Here is a 22,997-nt window from a genome sequence, read left to right on the forward strand (position 1 = left end):
CATACTCTGACATTTGTGCTTTTTTCAGTTGCTTATAAACATATTACTGGCAAAGGTGTAATTACACTCTATTTAGCACACACAGGGCTACCATAATATGTTATCAACATGTATGTACATTTTTGTATTTTTGAGAGAATATTGTTTATGCGTGGTTATTGAAAAAACTAAAACTTAAAGTTTCTGAAATAAGGCCACAAAACACATACTAAATATCTGTCCACAAGACTTTTGACTAATGGATGTTGTCGCCTAGAGTTTTTTCTTCAAAATGATCTGAAAATCATCCTGCCTTATCATTCACATAAAACAATAGATTGGTTTAAATTTAAAAATGACACTTTTTGTTTGGAAAGGCAATATGCGCAGGGGTGTGACCTGCTGTGATTCACACCTGAGAAGACAATGGGCCCGCATAATGAGCGCATAATGGGGCTGCATACTAATGACCCTTTCATTCAGGTGTGTCACTGAGCCACAAGAATGCAATGACAATATATATATATATATATATATATATATATATATATATATATATATATATATATGCCTATATAATACAAAATTGGTTCACAGTTCCAATTATTTATTTATTTTTCAAATTGTGCTTGCAAATTGTATAATATCAAATGTAAAAATTTCTAGTAATTTTGCAGTTAATTATCATACTGTTTTTACAGAAAGTTTGGGAATGTATCCCAAATGTGTCACTAATAAAACACAATACAAATAATTTAAAGAGGAGGCTTATATTGAGCTTTTAAGATTTACCTAAGATTTATTTATATGTAGCCTACATATATTTTTGCTATTTTAATAAAAAGGTTACAATTACAACAACAATTAAAATTTTAACTATATTTCAAATGTAATCTTTCTTTGTATTATATACTAAAGTATACATTTTATCATACATATTTCACAGTTGCGGATTAATTAGTTTGAATATAGCTTACAATCGAACAAACACTATAATAACATCTTAGCAAACAAGCTTATTTGATGTGGCAGTATTTTACAGTAAAAACGACATCTTGTCTTTCATATGTAACATATCGTTTTTATGATTAGGACATATAAATGTTAATTTGCAGTTTAATACGTTGCTTATACAAAAATATTTTATTTCAACATATTTCAGTCGATTTTTACTCATCTCAGTATTGGAATATAGTTAGGTAAAAGCTGTTCATTCATTCACACACAAAAACGCGATTCAAACAGTCTTTTTGTTTACAGACACTATTCCATATCGCGATTAGCACAAAGCACTTGAAAATAAAGAATGTACCTATTCCTCGGCTGGATCCGTTGCTCCTCCAAATGAAACTATCTGTAGCCTACTTCTGAGGTAATTTTTTCCAGGATTATTATTAAGATAGTACTATTATTCCTCACAGCGTCGTAAATCTGAGTCTCTTTCGGTGGGTTATCCAGCTGATGTGGGCGTGGATCGCCTCAGAGCATTTGTGTTTGAATAGAGCGCGCGCTCCGTGGGCGTGGTCAAATTAACTTTAATGAGCTGAGACGAGAACGACTATCATCTCTCTCTTTTCGTACAGATTACATAAAATGAGAAAAAAGTGTTTTTATATAAATTACTTCATTTAAAAGAAGATAATTCAGGCTTCATGCCTGTGTGCCTGTATACCTGTTTGACTGAGTATTTGCAGAGTTACAGATGATTTTTCGGACGCGTTTCAGAATGGACTTAACTGACAGAGAGAACGCAGAACGCGCATCATGTTTATTTTTCTTTATTAGGCGAAAAGCACAACACTTTGTTTTATTATATGAGGTTCCACAAAAAAAATACAAACTTAACAGGATCGAATGATGTACAACACTTATATGTAAGATCAAAATCAACAGAGTAATTTGAGTCTCTTTTGCACTGATAAGGAAAAAAGTGAGCTGGTATCGCCGGCGAGACCGCCGACCCCAGAGAGTTAAACAGAACAATTCAAAACGAAAGACAGACAGATTCATGCAATCGTATGAAATGTGTATTTCTCTCTGGCGCGCACTCACTGAAGATCGCGAGTCAGCATCGTCAACTTCATCTTTGGCTGACACTGACTGAAAACACTTGTTTATTAATAAACAATTAAAATGTCTCCTTGCTATATTTGTTGTATTCATAATCATTACTTTTGCCAGTTCTTGTGACAGCTTTTAGGTGCTTTATTGGCAGCGCCACCCTATGAATCACCGCACCCGCATTTTTTTAAATATTAATTTATCGGCCATTATAAATGCCGATACCGATAGTTAGGAAAATGCCTAAAATCGGCCGATAATATCGGCCCGCCGATATATCGGTCGGGCTCTAATCGCGATATTTTCATGGCGTACCGAACACGCCCCGCCCCCTGCTGCCCCGTTCAGCCCTTGCCCATTGTTGAGGTTCACCTCACTTTACCTTATGTCACAAAACTAATTTTTCTTCCTTGACAATTGATTAGATTAAATAGTATTTAGCGGTGTTAGGGGAATAACGATACATTTATTCTTCCCGCGAATTTTCATGTGTCTTATGTGTACAAGACGAATACAGTGTTGTAGCATAACCAACATTAACCACCAATAATCGCAATAAGCTCCGCGGTTTGTTACTTTCGATAAGAAACAAAGTGTATTTTTTCACATTTTGTCCATTTTATCACGAAATTCAAACAAAAAATGCTGTTTTGATGCTCTTTAATGTGGCGTGACATCACTATATAGGCGGTGCAAGTGAACGCGATCATCTCTTCCTTATAAACATGAATGAACTTCTGAAGGTATGTTGAAAGATACAGTACAACTTACTGAAACAACTTACTGTATTATATCTCATGTAATCGCTCAATTAGTGTCCAGTGTCCACACATGTTAGTTCACTATATATATATATATATATATATATATATATATATATATATATATATATCTAGGCTTATATAGTGGCTTATATAGTAGATATATATATATAATATATATATATATATATATATATATATATATATATATATATATATATATGCACTATATAAGCCTATATATTCATTATATTATACTTAACCTGTTAGTGATATCTTGATTTATTTAATGTATGTTTAAAATATCTGTCATGAAAATGACAGACACTGTATAAATTATTATATTTTAACAACGAATTGGAGTAAAAACATATAATTAGATTTAGAAGTTAATGCAAAAACTGCTTTATGTGCAGTCTACATGTTTGCATACAAATTATTATTTGAGTGTTGATTATTATATCTTATAGCTAATAATTTGGGCTCTGTTGTTAAACTTTAATATTATAGTAATGTGCAAGTAAGGGCTCCCTATATATTTTACAGCATTAGTAGAGATTAAAAAAAATAATGGGGGGTTGACGGACTTGTGACTTGAGCGCGGCGACTTCTCCAAGGGGGGGGTGGGGGGTCGACGGACTTTTGACTTGAGCGTGGCGACTTCTAAGGCCCCCCCCCCCATGCCTCGGGGCCTGGGTACTCAGTACCCCTTTTCCCCCCGCTACCACGCCCCTGACCGTCACACCCCTAATCCGTATCCTTTAGAAGTGCATGCAAAGTGGATTTGCTTTCACAGTGTAGAAAACGGCATATTCTTGACATGTTGACAGCATAAACCAGACCAAACAAACATAAACCTCTTCTTGGCCTCACCTACAATTACAGCCTTTCTGGGTCAAAGTAGACATTGTTTGCATGCAGCCAATGAAGACCATAGGCTCTCACATTATGCAAATGTGTTGCAAACCTACTTGAGTTGGTGCAGGAAGTAAGACTTACTGTTGACTCGTCTCAGGCAGTTTAGAATCAGTTCTTTTTTGGGGGGGGAGACCATAACAATAAACAATAGAGTATGCAAAGAAACTTTGCATACTTTCACATCTACAAACAGCTATATTACACACCACATGAAAGGTAATATCCGAAAAAACATAATAGCGACACTTTATGCTGTGTCTCTCCTGTACAGTCTGTGTTTGAATTATATTTTCTGGAAAGTGCAAAATAAATTTCAGTTGCAGCAGAGAATTCTGTCAGCACGAATGAGATTTTTACTGTAATATATGACCATGGAAACAAATCACATTTTACTTCATTAAAATAATTTAAACACAATTTACTGGCTGACTTTATATCAGCAAATGTACATCCTAAAATGCTTGTTCAATAGCACCCCATTTGGGTACATTGTTCCACAGGAAAATAACTAGGATTACAGAAGCCTTGGCTCCTTGCCTACATTTAGTGTGTACTATTTTTCTAGCCTTGACTTGGTTCACGGCTACATTTCTGTGCCAGACATTAGAATCAATAAATGAATAACCTGCACATTATCAGCATGACAAATGGCTGCTGCTGTGCTACTTTTCTTGTGAAGCACTCTTTGGAGGTAATCAAACTTTTTTTCTGCCTTTTTCTTCTTCATTTTTTTTTCGTTTTTTAACCATGACTCTTCCGGAAGCACAAAAGAAAGGATCTCCAGAAGGAATTACGGAAATAGACAGAAAATAATGAGCTTCGCTCTCACTAAGTGTTTCCCGCTGAAGATTTACACTGAGCATGGGGGCGACTCCTTAATTACAAGAGTAAATTAATTGCCAGGTTTTGTCTCCTAATGATACCATGTGGGAAATAGCAAACATTTGAATCTAAATTTTCAACAACCATTTAAAATCATGATTGAATAACATCATACTATACCCTACGTATATCCCTCGCCATCATTCATTAATTTCTTCATTCCTGTTCCCTTGTTAAAAGCGACACCATCAGTTGAGATCGCCGCATTGTCATCTTGTCGGGGTCCTTTAAGAGAGTACATCAAGATTACTCACTGTTTTTGCTATAAATCTTTGCTATTGTAAAAAGCGAGAATGGCTTTTGCCTGTAATTTATCAGAGCTGTAAAGCGGGGGACAGGTTGAATAGCCTCCTGCTAGTTTTCATAAAGCAACAGAGCGCTGATGCAATTTTCCCAGTAAATGTCTCTACCATCGTTATTTGTCATGACACAGAAATCAGTTTAAGAGAAGTTCATGTAGATAAGCGCCATGAAAACAGTGACCCCAAAGACACTCAAGCCACTCTTAAAAATGCCTGAGAGCCATTGTTTTAGATAACAAGATTCAAGCCAGTTAGCAACATGATGCAAATTATGCATGGAAAATGAAAATTCTGTCATCATTCACCAGGGTTATTATAAACTGAAATAAAAAATCAAATAAATGTTAGCTGAAATAAAATATAAAAGTTATTTTATTTCAGCTACTTGCCAAAGATTGGATTTTTAACTTAAATTAGTTTACTAAAATTAACTTGATTACAAAAAAAATGCTAAAGTAACTAACACTGAAATAAAAATGTATACAAAAAAATAAATGGACATAATTAATAAAAACAACAACAAAAAAAATTACTTTAAATTGAACTAAAATGGAAAATATATCAATAAAAACTGATCCAAAATATGAATCAAAACTAATAGTTTCTCAATGATACTAAAATAACACTGTCATTTTCTCACCCTAATGTCATTCTAAACCTGTGTCTGACTTTCTTCAGTGGAACACAAACATAATTTGAAAATGATGATAATAGTATTTGTTTTGTCCATTCATTGAAAATTAGTGGTGTCCAGTGTAGTTTAGGATCCATTGACAGTCATTGTACTGTATGTATAAAAACTGTTCTTCCTTTAAAAAAAAAAAAAATTTACATGAGGGAGAGTAAATGAAGACAATTTTCATTTTGGGTATTTTTCATTCAACTGTTCCTTTAAAATTCATGCATACATGCATTACACACATTACAAATACTGGATCATAATGCATTATAAATATTGCATTTCTTCTTATCTACCTTTTTCTTTCACCCCATTGTATTCTTTGAATAGCCTGACTGATGTATAACCTGGCACGTCTGACTTTAGGCATTTAGCACCTGTTGCTGGTAATTGTGCTGGAGTTCAACACATGCGTTGGCAGTTCAGTCAGATGCTAGACTGAAGGGAGATGAGGAAGTGAGAGGAGAGAGATAACCCAGCCTCTCTCTCTTTCTCTCTCTAACAGATGGACTAATAGCATAATTAAGTAGCCGTGCGCCCGGTTCCTGTTTACCGTCATGTTGCTTAGCAATGACATCAGCCAATCCCTCCATCCCTCTGTATAATCCTGCCCCCTCCTCTCTCTCTCTCTCTCTCTCTCTCTCTCTCTCTCTCTCTCTCTCTCTCTCTCTCTCTCTCTCTCTCTCTCTCTCTCTCTCTCTCTCTCTCTCCCACATGCATTCATCCCGGTAACAGTCTTAGCGTGCTGTAGTGGTCTGAGCGCAGCTCACAGGCAGACGGCATGACCACAGTGTGCTGGAACCTCGCATGTAGCCCACCGCTGCCATCGCAAACTCACACACATACACTTACACACAAAGACACGCAACAAGTCACGCTTCAGGGACACTAACAGATTACCAGAGAAAAGAAGATTCTACTTTTGAAGGTTTTTTTTTTTTTTTTTTTCATTTCATTTTCTTTATTTCTTTTTCTTTCTTTTTTTTTACCGCTACCACCCGCCACCCCTTAGCCGGGTTCAGGGGTGGTGGCACATCCTCAAAAGGGCTGCATGAATGACACAACGCAAAGGCGAGAAGACGACCATCAGCATCCAGGAGCACATGGCCATTGATGTATGTCCAGGTCCCATTCAGCCCATCAAGCAGATATCTGACTATTTCCCCCGTTACCCACGGGGTCTCCCCCCCACAGCTCCTCCGGCCCTCAGCCGCGCCGGCTCCCTGCGGAGCAGCTCCACCAGCCAGAAGACAGAGGGCCCGGCCCCTGACCCCAACAGGGATGAAGAAGACCTGGACCAAGCCTTCGGCGCCACCGCACTCGTGGCCAGCAAGAAGGAGGAAGAGCCCGACGTGGAAGGCTACGATTCGGACGACTCCAGTGAGTAGACGTTTCTTACTCCTTTTCTTTGTGCCACTCTAGAATGACAACTGTTGCCTCAGATTCCTCTGTCTGTCTGTTTGTTGTCGTCCACTCGGATGAATGGAGCTCCACTTTGGCGGCTCTGATTGAATGCTGGGAAATGGCAGGGGTTTATTTAGCACTTGTGATTCTTTAGGTTCAAACAGACAATGTTGAGAAGGTGAATGTGTGTTACATCGAGCCTCTTTGTGATCCGCACACTATGCCGTCTGGTTTTTGTGTTCGTTCCTTAGACCGACACATCTTTAAAGCGATTCTTGTGGGCATCAGGTGCGAGTCATCAGTTCCTGTTGTATATCTATATCCGTAGAGCTCTTGCCTGTCCCAGATGTAAATCCTATTATGGACCTCTGCCTGCCTCTCCGTTTGCTGTCTGGTTTTCAATCATGGCAGCCTGTAGACTAGATTAGATAGAGCCCTGTGGTCTCATGTGGTCATTTTATCATTATTATGCTCTGTCTTAGATGGGGTTAATCCATACAGTGTCGAGCTTAACGTGTGCGGCCGAGCATGTGTGCTGATGGAAACAATTTATAGCTGCAATGATGGGGTATGGATCTAATCCTGAATGGCTCTGGCATAGCATGCACTGCTCTGTTGCTGACAGATGTTAACCTTTGACCTGCATGCAAGACCAAGAGTGAGCTGCACAGGGAAAATCATTTCCTAAATCAGTATTTTGTACAGGAAAACAATATCCTTAAAACAGAATCAAATATGTTGAGAAGTAAAACCAGTCATTTCAGTTCTGATGCACCCTATTTAGGGAGCTCACTAGGTTTTGTAACAGAGCTATATTCAAGTCTTAAAATAATAGATTTCCCCAAAATAAAAATACAACCACGTGTCATTACAAACTGTATGACTTTCTTTTTACGTGGAACACAAAAGAAGATATTTTAAATTGAAAGTCAATGGGGTCCAAAACAACATTGGTTCCAATTGATGTTCACTGTATGGCAAAAACAAAAAAACACTGAGACATGTTTCCAAATATATTCTTTTGTGTTCCACAGATAAATAAATGTATACAGGTTGGAAACAACATGAGGGTGAGTCCATAATTTTTTGGCTGAACTATGCCTTTAAACGAGACACATTAGGACATCAAAAAGCAGATTAATGTGTAATAGTGAGCAATCTGTAGAACGTTAACCGTCCAAAGATGATCTGAAGTGCATCTCTGTCTTAGTATAATTGCATGCTTTTCTGTTGACCACAGTAATCAATATCAATCACTCATATGCAACAATCTGTCACAGGTTGATGAAATGTACCGGCCGATAAAAACCAGTCATTCACCTTTCATGAGGAATGTAATGCATGTAGATGCTGTTTCTGCGGGTGTGACCGTTAAAGCAGAGGATCGCGGTCTGATGCGCCCGTGTTTTATGATGATAGATTAGCACAGAGCTATTGTGCTGTGATTCATCAGTGTGCCTCAATAAATCATAACCCTCTTCCTGTTCTCTCATTCTCGTCTGTTGTCTGAATCACAATGCACATATTAGCTGCACAACAGAGACAAATTAAATCCTAACCTGACATGTTTGTTATGTGACTCATGAAATACAAATAAGCCAATTACACTAATTTGCCAGAGCATTTAATGGTTCGAATGTCTCACTGGGATTTTAGCAGAGTAACTTAGAGGAAGAAAATTATCTCAGAGGGATCGAATTTGAGGCTTTGCTAATGCAACAGATGGATTACAAGGAACTTCCACAAACATTTGGCCATGGCGTCTCTTCAGCTCTGCCGACAAACCGAGTTGAGGACTACAGGACAGATTGCAAACGGAGCAGTCTTCTGTTTTGAAGCTTAATTAAGAGCTGGATCCACACAAAATTGGACTTGAATTTTAGCTGAGCACTTTTTCAGTTGCAAACATGCAACCGGTTGCTTCATTAGTAAATAGTGTCTAAGCTAGGGAGAATTAAAAATAAAATGATGAATTCCCGGTAGGCTTCAAAGCCCTTAACGAAATACCACCTGTTTGTTACTCGTGCTGAAAGCCTTGCTGACCTGTTGACTTGAATTAACTAAACACTTATGCTTTGGGGAAAACAAGACACTTTGACTGATGCAATCCTCATTTTACCCATGATTACCTGTTCGCCCTGTACCAGGGAAGCAGGTCCTTTGGGTTATGTACCTCTGGGGGTTTCTGTACACTGCTGCTTGACACATTCCTGACGGTGTACTACAAGAATAATCTTCAGTCTAATAATAGGGTGTTCACATTGACAGCCTTTTGAAGTGACTAGGAGTCTTTTGTTTTTTAATAAGAATTGGTGGACAAACAGATAGTCCCGCCTTCGAACTTACACCATTGGTTGAGCCCTGTTAGGTTGCTCAAACAAACTTTTGTCATCAATTACTCACCTCATATAGTTCCAAACCCATAAGACTTCCATTAATCTTTAAAACACAAATGAAGAAATACGTATTTAATGAAACCTGAGAGATTTCTGTCCCTCCTTTTGGAGAGAAAAAAAACAAAAACAGTGCATCCAAAATCGCTTACTGTCTGAGAAGGTACCACTCACTTCGCAAAGTACGTTCTATATATATATAGTATGAATATGGATAGTATGAATTAAATGTTATTGTCACATGACCAACCAGCATCAGTTGGTCGTTTCAATGCCATTCACAAACCTACTGTTTTTCAAATAGTCGAGCGGTTTAATGTAAGTCTTCTGAGACACAGTCGCTTAATGTGATGTGCAGATTTATTTAAGACTTAAATAGTGATCAACATAGAGCACATCAGTGGCGGAGCCAGGATTTTTTCATAGGGGTGGCCAGGCAGGGGCCAGCAAACAGTCTGGGGTGGCACATAAATCTTAATTATTTAAATAATGTATTGGACTGTTCCTACACAACTGAATACAGTTCATTTGTATTCAATTGTAATTGAGAGAGTAGTGAATTAGGAATCATGGAATACTGAGTGAATTTGATATTTCTTTATTATTATTAGCTACTCACCACCTCCAGGCATATTAATAAAGGGGACACACACTACAGCTAAAGTTCTTTAGTCATATAGTAAACTTGCTCAGTTAGCATGGTGTTCTCAAAACCCCCAACATTGTTGCACCTTCATGGATGAGACATGCACATAACTACTGTAGTTCAAAGATTATTTAACCCTCATTGAATTTTATATAATCAATTAACTCTTCTACTTTCTATATTAGTTGACAAAATAAAGAATCTAAACCGTTCTATCATACCTAATTAAAAAGGGGGGAAACATCTCTTTTGAATCGCTATGTGCGAGAATGTGAACAAGGCGGAAGTCAACATGCACATAAATGGCAGAATGTAAAATTTTATGGATTTAAAAATTATGCATTTTATTTTTGTCCTTTACAAATTAACGCAAAATTAACGCCTATCTTCTAGTACAAATGCACAGTGCTCACATTTATTTGTACATTAAAAAAACACATAGCCTATCAGTTTGTGCCTTAAACATGGCAGAATATTTTAGTCTAGACATATGTGACGCATATATAACAAATACATACATGTATGCCGTTTTGACACAGATTTGATCGCCTTTTTGATTATTTCAGTCAATTGACGACAGAACTACGGCTACACCACGCCACATTTGCGCGTGATGTGCAAGTACAGTACAACGTCTGACAGGACAGTAAAAAGTTAATTTTACTGACATTTGTTGACCTTGCAACATCTCATCTTACAGCAGATAGCCAACTGATTCAGGACAACGCGCTTTTCTCCGCATCTGACAGAAGTGTCACAAGCTTTCACACAGATCTTTCAAAATAAAAGTAGAATCAGAAAAAAAGAGAATTACGTTGTTGTTTCTTTGACTGGACATATGCGACTCACTCAAAACGATCTTGCAACCCACCAGTTGAGGAACATCGAATCTATATTTACTATGCTCCGGTCACTGCTGAAGCTTATTCGGCACCTGTACATTTCCGCACTCGTTTGACTTGCGCCTGGCGCTGAGGTGAAGTTGGAGTGCGCGTCTGAAAAGTCTCACGTTTTTTGTGGTCGTAAGATACGGTTCTGTGTTTTAAAAACGCAATTCTTGTAAAAAAAAAAAAAGAGAGAGAGAGAGACTGAAACGGCAGTTGTGAGACGGGTGGCCAAAGGGGTGGCCAAGCTTAAGCCAAGGGTGGCCATGGCCACCCCTGGCCACCCCCTGGCTCCGCCACTGGAGCACATCATTTATGGCAAACTGGAAGCTAACCGTACTTGCTTGATCTGTGAGAACCAATGAGTTTTGTTCTTGCATGTTACGCCAGAGTTTCTGCAAGAACGAATGAGAACGTGTCAAACAAATACAATTGAGCTTCTGTCGACCACATTTGATGTGCTCATCTCTCAGGTTTCATAAAAAAATATCTTTTGTGTTTTGAGGATGAACGAAAGTTATATGTGGAGCCACATGAGGGTAAGTAAATGATGATAGTATTTTCATTCATGCATAACCCTACTGTAATACTCTATTTGAATCTGAAACCGAGATCGTTTGAGATGCACAGAAAGATTATAGAGCGCCTGTTTGTTTGTCAAACAACTGTCTTACAGTTACATAAGCGATTATGTTTCAGTCCGGAATGTCACATGCAACCGCATATTTTTGTTCCGGAGGATTAGTGGTTTAAGCATCATTAAATATACCTGGTTGAGTCATGACATATTATCCCTGCAATTAAGACAAGCCATTACTGGGAAGCTGCACTTAAGGTTAATTGTTTTCTAGGCTTTGGTCAATCGGACTGAAAGTGATCTGAAAGAGTTTTGTTCACCAGATACTTGTTGAATTACATAACAGAACTGGGGGTGGGGGGGTTTCTTCTTTTGGTTTATCCCTGGTGGATGAGCTTTTTTAAAGGATTAGTTGACAAGACACAAAATTAACTTGCAGAAAAATCTCCTTGCCATCCACTAGACTCTAGAAAGCCTGGCTTTAGTTGGACAGAAAGCATTGGAATATTCCCAAGGTTTAGATTTGTTTGTGAAGACTCAATTCTGTGCTGATAGATTTGATTTCCAAATCAGTTTGATGACTTGATGGGAGGTCCACTCCCAGAGTACTAGTGGCCAGGAGGGCCCACAGTTGTTGCTATGTGCTCTCCTCGGTTGAAATCTCCCCGAGAATCGTCACCACCGTTCTCCCCTCTAGCGACGGCCCTGCTAGTCCCTAATAGTATATTAATAGCCATAACTCCTGAGATATCACTTTCCCACATGAACAAGGTATCCGTAAGGATCAGGGAGGACACCCTCAAGCTCAATGGGGACACTGGAACATCATGTCTTTTTTTGTTTTCACGCTTCTCCTAGTACATGACAAAGAAAGAAACATCATCTTTGCATTTTGTGTCATCATTTCAGATAAAATCCTCTGTGGCACTGCTTCTCAACTTCTTTCAGGAACTCAAGTTGGTATCTAATACGGTCTAAAATGAAAAACCTGTACAGATTAGGAAGTAAGAGGAAATAAGCAACACTTAGCAACGCCTTAACAACCACTCAAAGCTTCCTAGCATCCATCTAGCAGTAGAAATCAGTGTATATACACTACTGTTCAAAAAGTTGGGGTCCGTAATCATTTTAAATGTTTTTGAAAGAAGTTTCTTATGCCCACCAAGGAATTGTAAAATATAAGAAATTGTAAAATATAATTACAATTTAATGAAGCGGTTTTCTATTGTTATATATTTTTAAATGTAATTTATTCCTGTGATGGCAAAGCTGAATTACTCCACTCTTCAGTGTCACATGATCCTTCAGTAATAATTCTATGTGTTAATTTGGTGCTCAATAAACATTTCTTATTATCAATGTTGAAAACCGTTGGATTTTTCTGGAAACAGTGACACATTTTTGCTTTTAGTCAAAAGTCAAAAGCATTTATTTGAAGTAATACTTTATTTTATTTTTACATTATAAATTCTTTGTCACTTTTGATCAATTTAATCTGTCCCTGCGGAATAGAAGTATTAATTTCTTTCAAATTGAAAAATTTAATTGAAAATATCTTTCATTCATTGACTCCACTAACACACGCATTGCCATATTGGTAAATTTCCATGATGAAGACCAGACACCAAGTGTAGCATTATCTGATCTGTTTTTTGTCGACTTGGATGTTAATTGATACAGAAAAGTGCAACACCAACTGAGCAGCCCCCACCGACTTAGTCCAATCAAATCGCATCTGATCACAAGTTCATTAATGACTTCCCATTGTGCATCAGAGACATGGAAAAGTTTATGGTTTATTAATTTTTTTTCTCAGAATATTATTCTTGTCATGGAGCAATCCTAATTTTATAAATACATTATAAAGATTGATGCTTTTCTCTAATTGGGAGAACCTTTTTAAAATATCCTACTTACCAGTAGAAACAAAGTACAGTACTTAGAGCAGGATTAAAATAGAAACTGTATTAGATAAAGTTGAATCTTGTTCTTTAATCATGCCACTATGATCATATATGATCAGGTACCTGTTATTGTAGCATGGATTGTACAGTCAGCCCCTCTGACACATAAAGCGAAGGCACGCTCAGGTATAAGCAGGGGGAGGATTTCCTGAAAGCAGGCTACAACCTTCTGTCGAATCCTATTAAAGAGCCTATCTGCAAGCTGTCGTGAGATAACAGATAACGAGAGGAATGGACTGTATTTTTTTCTGTGTTTTTGCCCTTGGGGTTTTCTAGATGAGGCTTGGCTATTAAAAAAACATGCCATGTTTATATCAACTCTGGAGATATATATTATACACTAAAAACTACTGGCTGTATTTTGCTTTCTTTTCTCTTTTGTTCTTACTTTTCTTTCTCCTATCCTCTTACTTTCCTTTCCACTTTCCTTTCCTTTGCCTGTTCCTTTCATTTCCTTAAGTGTTTCTTTTCTTTTCTTTGCTCTTCTTTTCCTTTCCACTTTCCATTCCTTATTTCCTTTCCTTTCCTCGTATGTTTCTTTTCTTTGCTGTTTATTTCCTTTACACTTTCCTTTTCTTTGCATGTTCCTTTCTTTTCCTTTCCTTTCCTTAAATGTTTCTTTTCTTTGCTGTTCATTTCCTTTCCATTTCCCTTTTCTTTTCCTTTCCTTTCCTTTTTTGTACAGTTCTCTTCTTTCATTTTCTGTTCCTTTGTTTCCTTTCTGTTTCCTTTACTTTCTATGTACATTTCTTGTTTATTTTCTCTTTCGTTAATAGTTTTCTTTACATTCCTCCTTTTCCCTTCCCTTTCCTTTTCCCTTCCCTTCCCTTCCTTCCTTCCCTTCTTTTCCCTTTTCCCTTTCCTTTTCCCTTCCCTTTTCCCTTCCCTTCTCTTCCCTTTTTCCTTCCCTTCTCTTCCCTTTTTCCTTCCCTCCCTTCCCTTCCCTTTTCCCTTCCCTTCCCTTTTCCCTTCCCTTCCCATCCCTTCCTTCCCTCTTTGTGGATAGAGTGAATAGACCAGAGTGAAGTCCTTTCTGCCATCTGTGGCTAGCATTGATGGAGTTGTGTCTTGTTTTTCTGTTTGAGTGTTGTTTATGTCACATCTCTGTGTACTCAGAGCTCGCTGACAGATTGACAGATGCAGTTGTTGACAGACAAGAGTGAAGAATGGAAACATGCCATATGGGTTTCAGCATTTTTTTAACAATAGAGGGGAAACACAAAGTAGAAATATAGCTGTATTATAGCTTTTACCTAGAAGTGTTCAGCCTTTGTTTGTTGATGTCAATCAATGTTAATCAATGAGAATGCTGCTTTAAAACGTTTTTGGGGTTTTTCCAGTCTTGTACCACAAGTCAAGTTTAGCATGTATAAAATTCTCTCTTTTTTCTTTTAGCACATTGGGTGACAACATTATTTTTTAAGGTTTTGCTTTAATGCCGGGATCTCCACCAGATCTGTTAATTTTTCTCTATTCACACGTTAAGACAGGATTAACTTATATCTGCCCAGACGGCTGTGTGATATCCATCCCCCACAAACCCCTGACCCACACACCTACACACTGCAAGAACTAACACTCACGTCACGGAATAAAACACAGTGGTGGCAAATATATAGGACAATGTAAAGAGTTTGTCTAGATTAGATATACCGATTTACAATGTGCCTTCAAATTGTTGTACAGATTAGTAAAATTAGTTGGCAGTGTAAAATTTATGTGTTATTCCCCCCACATTATTTGGGAAATGGTCAATATCTATGCCTTGCCCCTTGTCCAAACGAGGCGCAGTGTTCTGCCCTTACTGAAATCAAAAGTGTGGTGTGACATAACACAATCACAGCAAGAGCATCACATCACTGTTCAAGATCTAGGGTAATATTTATGCTGTTGTTTTTTCATGTCCCTTATGCGGACCATGGCTGAATTTATTTGATAAAGTAATATTGTGAATTAATATTACAATTTAATATAACTGTTTTCTATTTGAATATATTTCAAAATGTAATTTATTCCTGTGATGCAAAGCTGAATTTTACTCCAGTCTTCAGTGTCACATGATCCTTCAGAAATCATTCTATGCTGATTTGCTGCTCAAGAAACATTTATTATTATTATCAGTGTTGAAAACAGTGCTATTTAATATTTCTGTGGAAACCGTGATCAAGTTTATTCAGGACTCTTTGATGAATAGAAAGTTAGAAAGAACGGTCTTTTTTTTGTCACCTATAGGAAGAAGAGAATGCATACATTTCACAAACTGCTTGGATATATAGTCAGTCAAGACATAAAGTTAAGCGAGACCCCTATATGTACAGTCTGGTTCAGTGTAGGCTAAACCAGGCTTTGTGCCAGTGGCTATATCTGTGAAATGTTCACACTCTTTACATAAACTAAAACAGGAATTCCTGAAGCCAGACTGAGGTTTTCGCCTTTGTTTCTATGGCAGCAGATAATTTGTAGTGCGCCACAAGGGCATGAGGTGAGTCCTCGAAATCATTCAAGAAAGCTGGGAAGGGAGAATAAAAAAAAAATGTTGTGGGCAGGTGTTGTAATTTTTTGCTACTAAAACAAATTTACTAAAACCGTGTCACATTACTGAAAATAAGCATCAACAGAGTTTTTTTTTTTATGTGACTCATAATTGTAGGTGGTAAAGAAAAAGAACATGATACTCTATTCATCTTCATTACAGAAAAGACATTTTCATGAGGAATCTCCAATGGAAGATGAATAATTCTTATTCCACATGCAAATCGCCCCAGTTTCAGATCTCATGCTGATTTAGCCTTTTGTAATCAACTAAAATTTCAGCTATTTGCCAATGCATGTTCCCTTTTAGTTAGTGATTTCACTTCGTTAAGTGGTGAGCTCGACTTTTCTGTGGCATCTTCAAAACCTAATTAAGCACTAACTACTCAACATTACCTATAATAAACTGTTAGTAAACACAGTAATTCAAGTGCATGAAAAATCAAAAATAAAAGTAACTAAGTATTTGTAACTTATCATTAGTCCTATTCTGTAAGCTATTCATATCATTTGCAGAATGTGTGAGTTATTCCATCATTTTTCGAATTCAATAAAACAGAACGGGACCTAAGTTTAACATTTTTGTTCTTTTGGGGTGTTTAATAACTTAATATGAATACCGGTGAGTGTGGTTTAAACTTTATATTATTTTCATTTTTATATTGTGGCTTATATCATGTTTCTATAACAGCATTGGGGCGTTTCACTATACTTACCGTTCAAAAGTTTGGGGTCACTAACAGTTTTATTTTAGTTTATTGAAAGAAATTATCTTTTTATTCAGCAAGGATGCATTAAATTGATCAAAAGTGACAGTAGGAAATGCTGTTCTTTCTGTTAATTTTTTATTCATCAAAGGATCCTAAAAAATAATCTTATCAAGTTTCCACAAAAATAATAACCAGCACAACTTTTTTCAACATTGATGATAATCAAAAATGTTTCTTTTCCATCAAATCAGCATATTAGAATGATTTCTGAAGGATCATGTGACACTGAAGACTGGAGTCAGCTTTGCATCACAGGAATAAATTACATTTTAAAATAAAAAAAAATAAAAAATGTAGTAATATTTCACAATATTGCTGTATTTTTGTTTAAATAAATGTAGCTTTGGTGAGCAGAAGAGACTTCTTTAAAACATAAAAAAATCTTAACGATCCCAAACTTTTGAACGGTAGTGAAACTTTTGTGTGCTGGGCGACACAAAGCTTAATGCTTTCGATTATTTTGGAACTGTTTTCATTGACAGAGAAATGTAAAAACTAACTGGTCAAATTTCATCTGACTGCTTTGTTGATAGGTCTGTTGTTTTAAAGACATATCCCACTCATCTTGCTGTTCTGCCATTCAGCTGAATGTAATCTAGCTTTTAGTAAATTGTTTAAATCGTATTCAGTATGAAGTCTAACAATCCCCAGCAGGGCTATTACAGCTTCACGATCTACTGGAGCTTCCCATACTAATCCTCTCAGCTTCAGCCAAACCACTGAAGCTTTAGCCGGACACTAATGGTGTACGGTGAACTCTTACAGTCCCAACAGCACATGGACACTCCACTCCCAGTCCCTCAAATCCGCTCTCTTCGGTTTGTGATCCAGTGATTAAGAGTCTGACTGGCTGAATGTCATTCACGAGGATGAGATGTAGGATGAACATGAGGGTCCTTTATCGAGTCCTACCCCAGATCACTGTTATCAGGGGAGAATGTTTTATTTGGTGAAATCCTCATACGCCCCCCTTTGAGGAAGTGCTAGGAACCGGCTCTTGTGCCTTAGGTATTGAGTTGACTTGAGCTTTTCTTTCAAGTAATGTTTTTAGCTAATCCGTACTTAAGGTGGATGGATTTATTTTCAAATCTTTACCTCAGATCTTCTAAATCTTGATGCTACTTGAAATGTTTATAATTTAATAAAATCATACCTGCAAACCTTCCGCCTATTGACAATCTGAGGTGTTTTTATTTGGGCGACCAATCATATTTAATATGAATAATCATTTATCAGACTCAAATGTGAGGTTTCCTCATTTTATAAAACTTTTTTGTCAAAACTTGTATATTTTAACTCTTTCCTCGCCAGCGCCAGCTTTTTTGATCATTTTCACAAATTTTCATGGCCCCCGGAATATTTTCTTGTAGGAATATCTGAACATGCAATGTATCAAAAGAAAGAACAGAGTCTCTGCTTTTAAACAAAATAAAAATATATTTTATTCTAGCTTAATGCATTCTTTTTTTATCAACACTTGAATGTGGGTAAGTTTCATAATTTTTTTTTTTAAATCGCATTTTATCAAAGACTACGTCTGGATCAGATTCACAACAATGATCAAAACATAGATGGACTAGATAGAGTCCAACAACCCCAAAGCTTGCACACTCCTATAACAGTCAACATTCGACATTTCATTCGGTAACGTTAGGCGGTTTTGATTTATAGGCTGTTTCGTTTTGATGATCGCGTTATTTGACATATGCATCCGCTTGCATATGATATTGCTTGTTTCTGCTGCTTCTTCACTTGTTTTGATCAGGAGATCCAGTACTCTTTCAGAAGATGCGTAATAGCGCCCCCTATCGTATAACAGTGAAAATTCCGTCAATGTCAGGGAAAGAGTTAACTGTAAAGTTCTTATGGTCATTTTACAGTTCAGGATGTTACCATAGACACTGGTGTTGTCTCAAAGGAACATGGGTCACACTTTAGTTTAGGGTCTAATTCTCACTATTACTAACTATTAACTATGACTTTTGCCTCAATAAACTCCTAATTACTGCTTATGAATAGTTAGTAATGTAGTTGTTAAGTTTAGGAATTGGGTAGGATGTAGAATATGGTCATGCAGAATAAGGCATTAATATGTGCTTTATAGGTAATAAACAGCCAATATCTTAGTAATAAGCATGCTAATAAGCAACTAGTTTAATAGTGAGAATTGGACCCTAAACTAAAATGTTACCAAACATTGCTACCTAAAGAACATAGTTCTATTCTAATATCAGAATTTTTAAATCTGAAATAATCTGAATAAAAACTGAAATCATATTTCTTTTTTATTTTCCCTCAAAATGTTAAGAACCGCCTGTATAAACCATTCATTAGAGTCTTTAATTCAGTGATACTATTAACAAGTGCCAGCCTTGGGCAAACCCTGCTGTTATTCCACACTTTTAATTCACACTATATGCCAATAATTACATTTTCCTTTCTGGATTGGTTCATTTCCACATTCGGATGTTCTCTTATGGTGTTTCATAGACCTGTGAGTTTATAAATCAGGCCAGATGAGGATACACAGGATTTATTCTTGAGGTTATGGCCATTGCACTTGGTTCAAAACAGAGTCAAAGATTCAAAATGAAAAGACAGAGTGAGAGACCTCTGCTCTGCTCTCGTCATCCTCTCTGCAACATTCAGAAAGCCTCTCTAATGGCAATACACACCCTTTTATATAATACCCTCCGTGCCTGTGGCTCTGTGGGATTAGAGCATTGTGTAATGTGTCATATGTTAGTCTTCAACCAGCGCTTCTCTCGACAGGCTGGGCTGTTTTGAATGTTTTTTTCTTTTCTTTTAACCTCCCATAATGTAAGACTCTTTAAATGTTATACGCTTCAAGTGTAGCATTCTGTATGTCACTTCTGTCATGCCTAAAATGTGTGATGAAAGAAGCTTCCGGCTGTAAGAAATGAAAAGGCACAAAATCTCTCTTCTGAAATCATTTGAACTATGCTTGACCACATTTTAGGGATTTGTAGATGGTAAATCTGAGTGTTTGTATTCTAATAAACCTGTTTAATCAAATCATTGCTGTCGGGCAGAAACCTTATATCTCCATAAATGCCACTTTTCAGGAAATGTAAAAAAAAAAAAAAAAAATTTTTTTTAAATAAACATTGTGCTGTCAAAGTTAATATTGTGGCTTTATATATTTGTCAGACATACACATTAAATGCATCCCATTATGTTTTCATCAACTTACAGGTTATAGTGTTGTCAAAAACATCGATATTTCGATAAATATCGATACTGAAATATCTGAACGGTAGCCTACCAATACTAATTTCCCGAAGTATCGATACTAGCCGAGCAGTAACTTTCACTTCTCTCAAAAGGCGCGTTGACAAACACCTTACGTGACGCACTCGTCTCATTCGCTCTGGTTAAATAGCAAAAGTGAAGTGAATGGAAAGATGGCGAGGGCGGCGCCCCCGCGACCGGCTTTGGTTGATTCCGCGAGCGGGCATGTCGGAGAATAGCGCGGACACGCGTAAAAAACACACCGCGAGCGGGCATGTCGGAGTCGGAGAATAGCGTGGACACGCACTACACACCGCGAGCGGGCATGTCGGAGAATAGCGCGGACACGAGCTACACACACCGCGAGCGGGCATGTCGGAGAATAGCGCGGACACGAGTTACACACCGCGAGCGTGCATGTCGGAGAATAGCGCGGACACGAGTTACACACACCGCGAGCGGGCATGTCGGAGAATAGCGCGGACACGAGCTAGCCTACAAACACCGCGAGCTGGCATGTCGGAGAATAGCGCGGACACGAGCTACACACCGCGAGCGGGCATGTCGGAGAATAGCCCGGACACGAGCTACACACCGCGAGCGGGCATGTCGGAGAATAGCCCGGACACGAGCTACACACCGCGAGCGGGCATGTCGGAGAATAGCGCGTAGGCCTACACGCGAGCGGGCTGCGGGCACCCAACAGATTGTTTGACTATCAATAATCCCTCACATCACTCATTTTTTAAATTATTGTATATGTGAAAACAGACTTAAGGAACAGGCTCCAGGGGTAGGCTACTATTTAGCAGCAAATGCTCAGCATCAGGGGTGTTTGTTGTTTGGACAGACCTGCCCCCACTGCTAAAAAAAAAAAACACTGTAACTCTTCTCATTTGAACCTTTCTGAAACATTAACCAAGATGGCCTAGTATTGTTGTTGATAAGAGTCTCTGTTGTCTCGTTTTAATTCTTAAAGTTAACATAATCTGACTGAGGAATCTTAGACAAGTAAATATTGTAACTGTGGTCAAATGTAAATTAACTGGTGCCTATTTAACTTTATTCAAAAATTATTATTTAATTCTGCAATTTTCCTTCATTAGCGATTATCATCAATTTGATTACACAGATATTAATTAAACTAAACAGCTAGACAATGGCATCTCTGAATTCAATAATGACATGCCTTTAACTGAAAATTGAATGTTTAATCTTATTATTATACATTACTGACTCTCTATCCTCCAATTTGATACTGTTAAGTGCTTTTTTGTTACAGTATATTTTAATCTTTGATAACAGTAGGTAATAAAAGTACATCATGTTAGCTCTGGTCCAATTAAAAAATATAAACAAATAGAACTCAGGACATTTTTGTTCATGTAAAATATACCTCATTGTCATGTTCTAGACTTGTTATATTTAGCTTTAAATAAAAAAAAATACCCCCTTAATATTGTGGCAGTTTTTTCTCCGTGGTATCGAAAATGGTATCGAATATCGATATTTTTCAAGGTATCATATCGAAGTTAGAAATTCTAGTATCGTGACAACACTAACAGGTTATAAGTTTATTGTAGCTATATTTAGCTAAAAATCGTATGTAATAAAAAACGAAGTGCAGTGCACAGGCTATTTAAGACAGTATTGGCCCTTTGACAAAACGCTAAACTAAGACGCTCTTCTCCACTCCTCAAATACATACAATATTTGCCTTTATATATATATATATAGTATGTTTTTAGTTAAGAAAAGGCTGTAATTATTCAAACAACCTGATTTTTTTTATCTACCCTTGCATTGCAAACAAGCAAAGATGTTCCAATCTGCATTCAAGATAGAGGCAAGGACAGAGTTACGAAGTTTGACTGACAGTTTGAGGATCCAATGGAGTTACGAGGTTTAGTCACAACCTCTTTTTAATCATTTTCATTGGCTAAATATTTGCAAAACCCACAGACTGATGATGGGTGACCAATAGTGATGATTTATGAGAAAGAAATAAAAATGACGAAATGTGGAGATGCAAGGTTTCCACCCGAGAGCGTCAATACCCTTGTTTTTCTCGTAATGCGTGACTGAAGCTGTAAAATCTCTGAGCCAGATCTCCGGAGTCTCTTATCAATGAGGTAACACAGTCATGAGCCAAATAGTCCTGCCAGGTGTTTGTTGATACCACATATTGGATAACAATCTGATGCTTGATTTTATCCATATGTACTGTAGCCTCTCCATTGAGCGATACATTTCAGCTTGGCAAATCACAACAAAAAACTGTTAAAGATAGACAGTAGTTTATTTACTGCAGGCATCTCTATTTTTGCCTCTATTATCATATTTAAGGAGATGAGTGGATCTCTTTTTTTGTGTAGATGGGCAGAGGAAGCCAATAACCAGAGTAACGGGCAGGATTCTTATATGGACATAATTTGAAACTCGATAAAGATTCATTTAAAGTGTTTAATCTGAGCCTGTGGTCTGTTCTGATGAGACACATGGCCACCTGTGGGCTTTTTTATTAGAAAATCAAGAAGTCTGCATGCATACCATGCTGTAACATGACATCGTTCTACGGTGAGACGTGACAAGCCTGTGAATATTCGTTTGATAGCAAAAAATGGTCATACATTATTCATATACCTTGTTGATTCCGCCTGGATTTTGTGCTACGTTTTTTGTAGTGACTAACTCATTGTAAGTGAAAACTCATTTGTCTTGTTTTAGAAGTGTAATGTGATCCTTTGGTACTACTCGTGAGATTTGATTTTATATAAGGTGTATAAGTAGAAGCAGGTTTTGAATAAGGTGAGTGTCATCGTGCACCGGAGCATTTTGACCCTCCACTTATCCTCGTTTCTGTTGCTTCAAGTGGAAAAAGCACAATCCAACCTGAAAAGAGAAACTCGAAATGTTAGAAGTGAATCTGTCACTACTGTGTGTGGTGTTAATGCTGAAAAGGGTCTCTTTTGCCCTGGCCTAAATGTGCTCAG

General features: G+C 37.4%; 1 protein-coding gene across 2 annotated transcripts in view; it reads left to right on the forward strand.

Moving 5' to 3' along the window:
• The first annotated feature begins 6,523 nt into the window (after nt 1–6,523).
• Nucleotides 6,524–22,997, forward strand: part of doc2b (double C2-like domains, beta) — a 105,413-nt gene continuing 88,939 nt past the window's right edge. The window contains exon 1 of one of the 2 annotated variants that reach the window (XM_056247297.1): nt 6,524–6,962. In XM_056247297.1, coding sequence (XP_056103272.1) covers nt 6,638–6,962 — 325 coding nt within the window. In that variant the 5' untranslated portion in view covers nt 6,524–6,637. The remainder of the gene's footprint in view (nt 6,963–22,997) is intronic. The other variant, XM_056247298.1, reaches the window with a different exon arrangement.

This window comes from Rhinichthys klamathensis, unplaced genomic scaffold, assembly GCF_029890125.1.
Source record: "Rhinichthys klamathensis goyatoka isolate OS25496 unplaced genomic scaffold, OSU_Roscu_1.1 h1tg000046l_1, whole genome shotgun sequence".
NCBI lineage: Eukaryota > Metazoa > Chordata > Actinopteri > Cypriniformes > Leuciscidae > Rhinichthys > Rhinichthys klamathensis.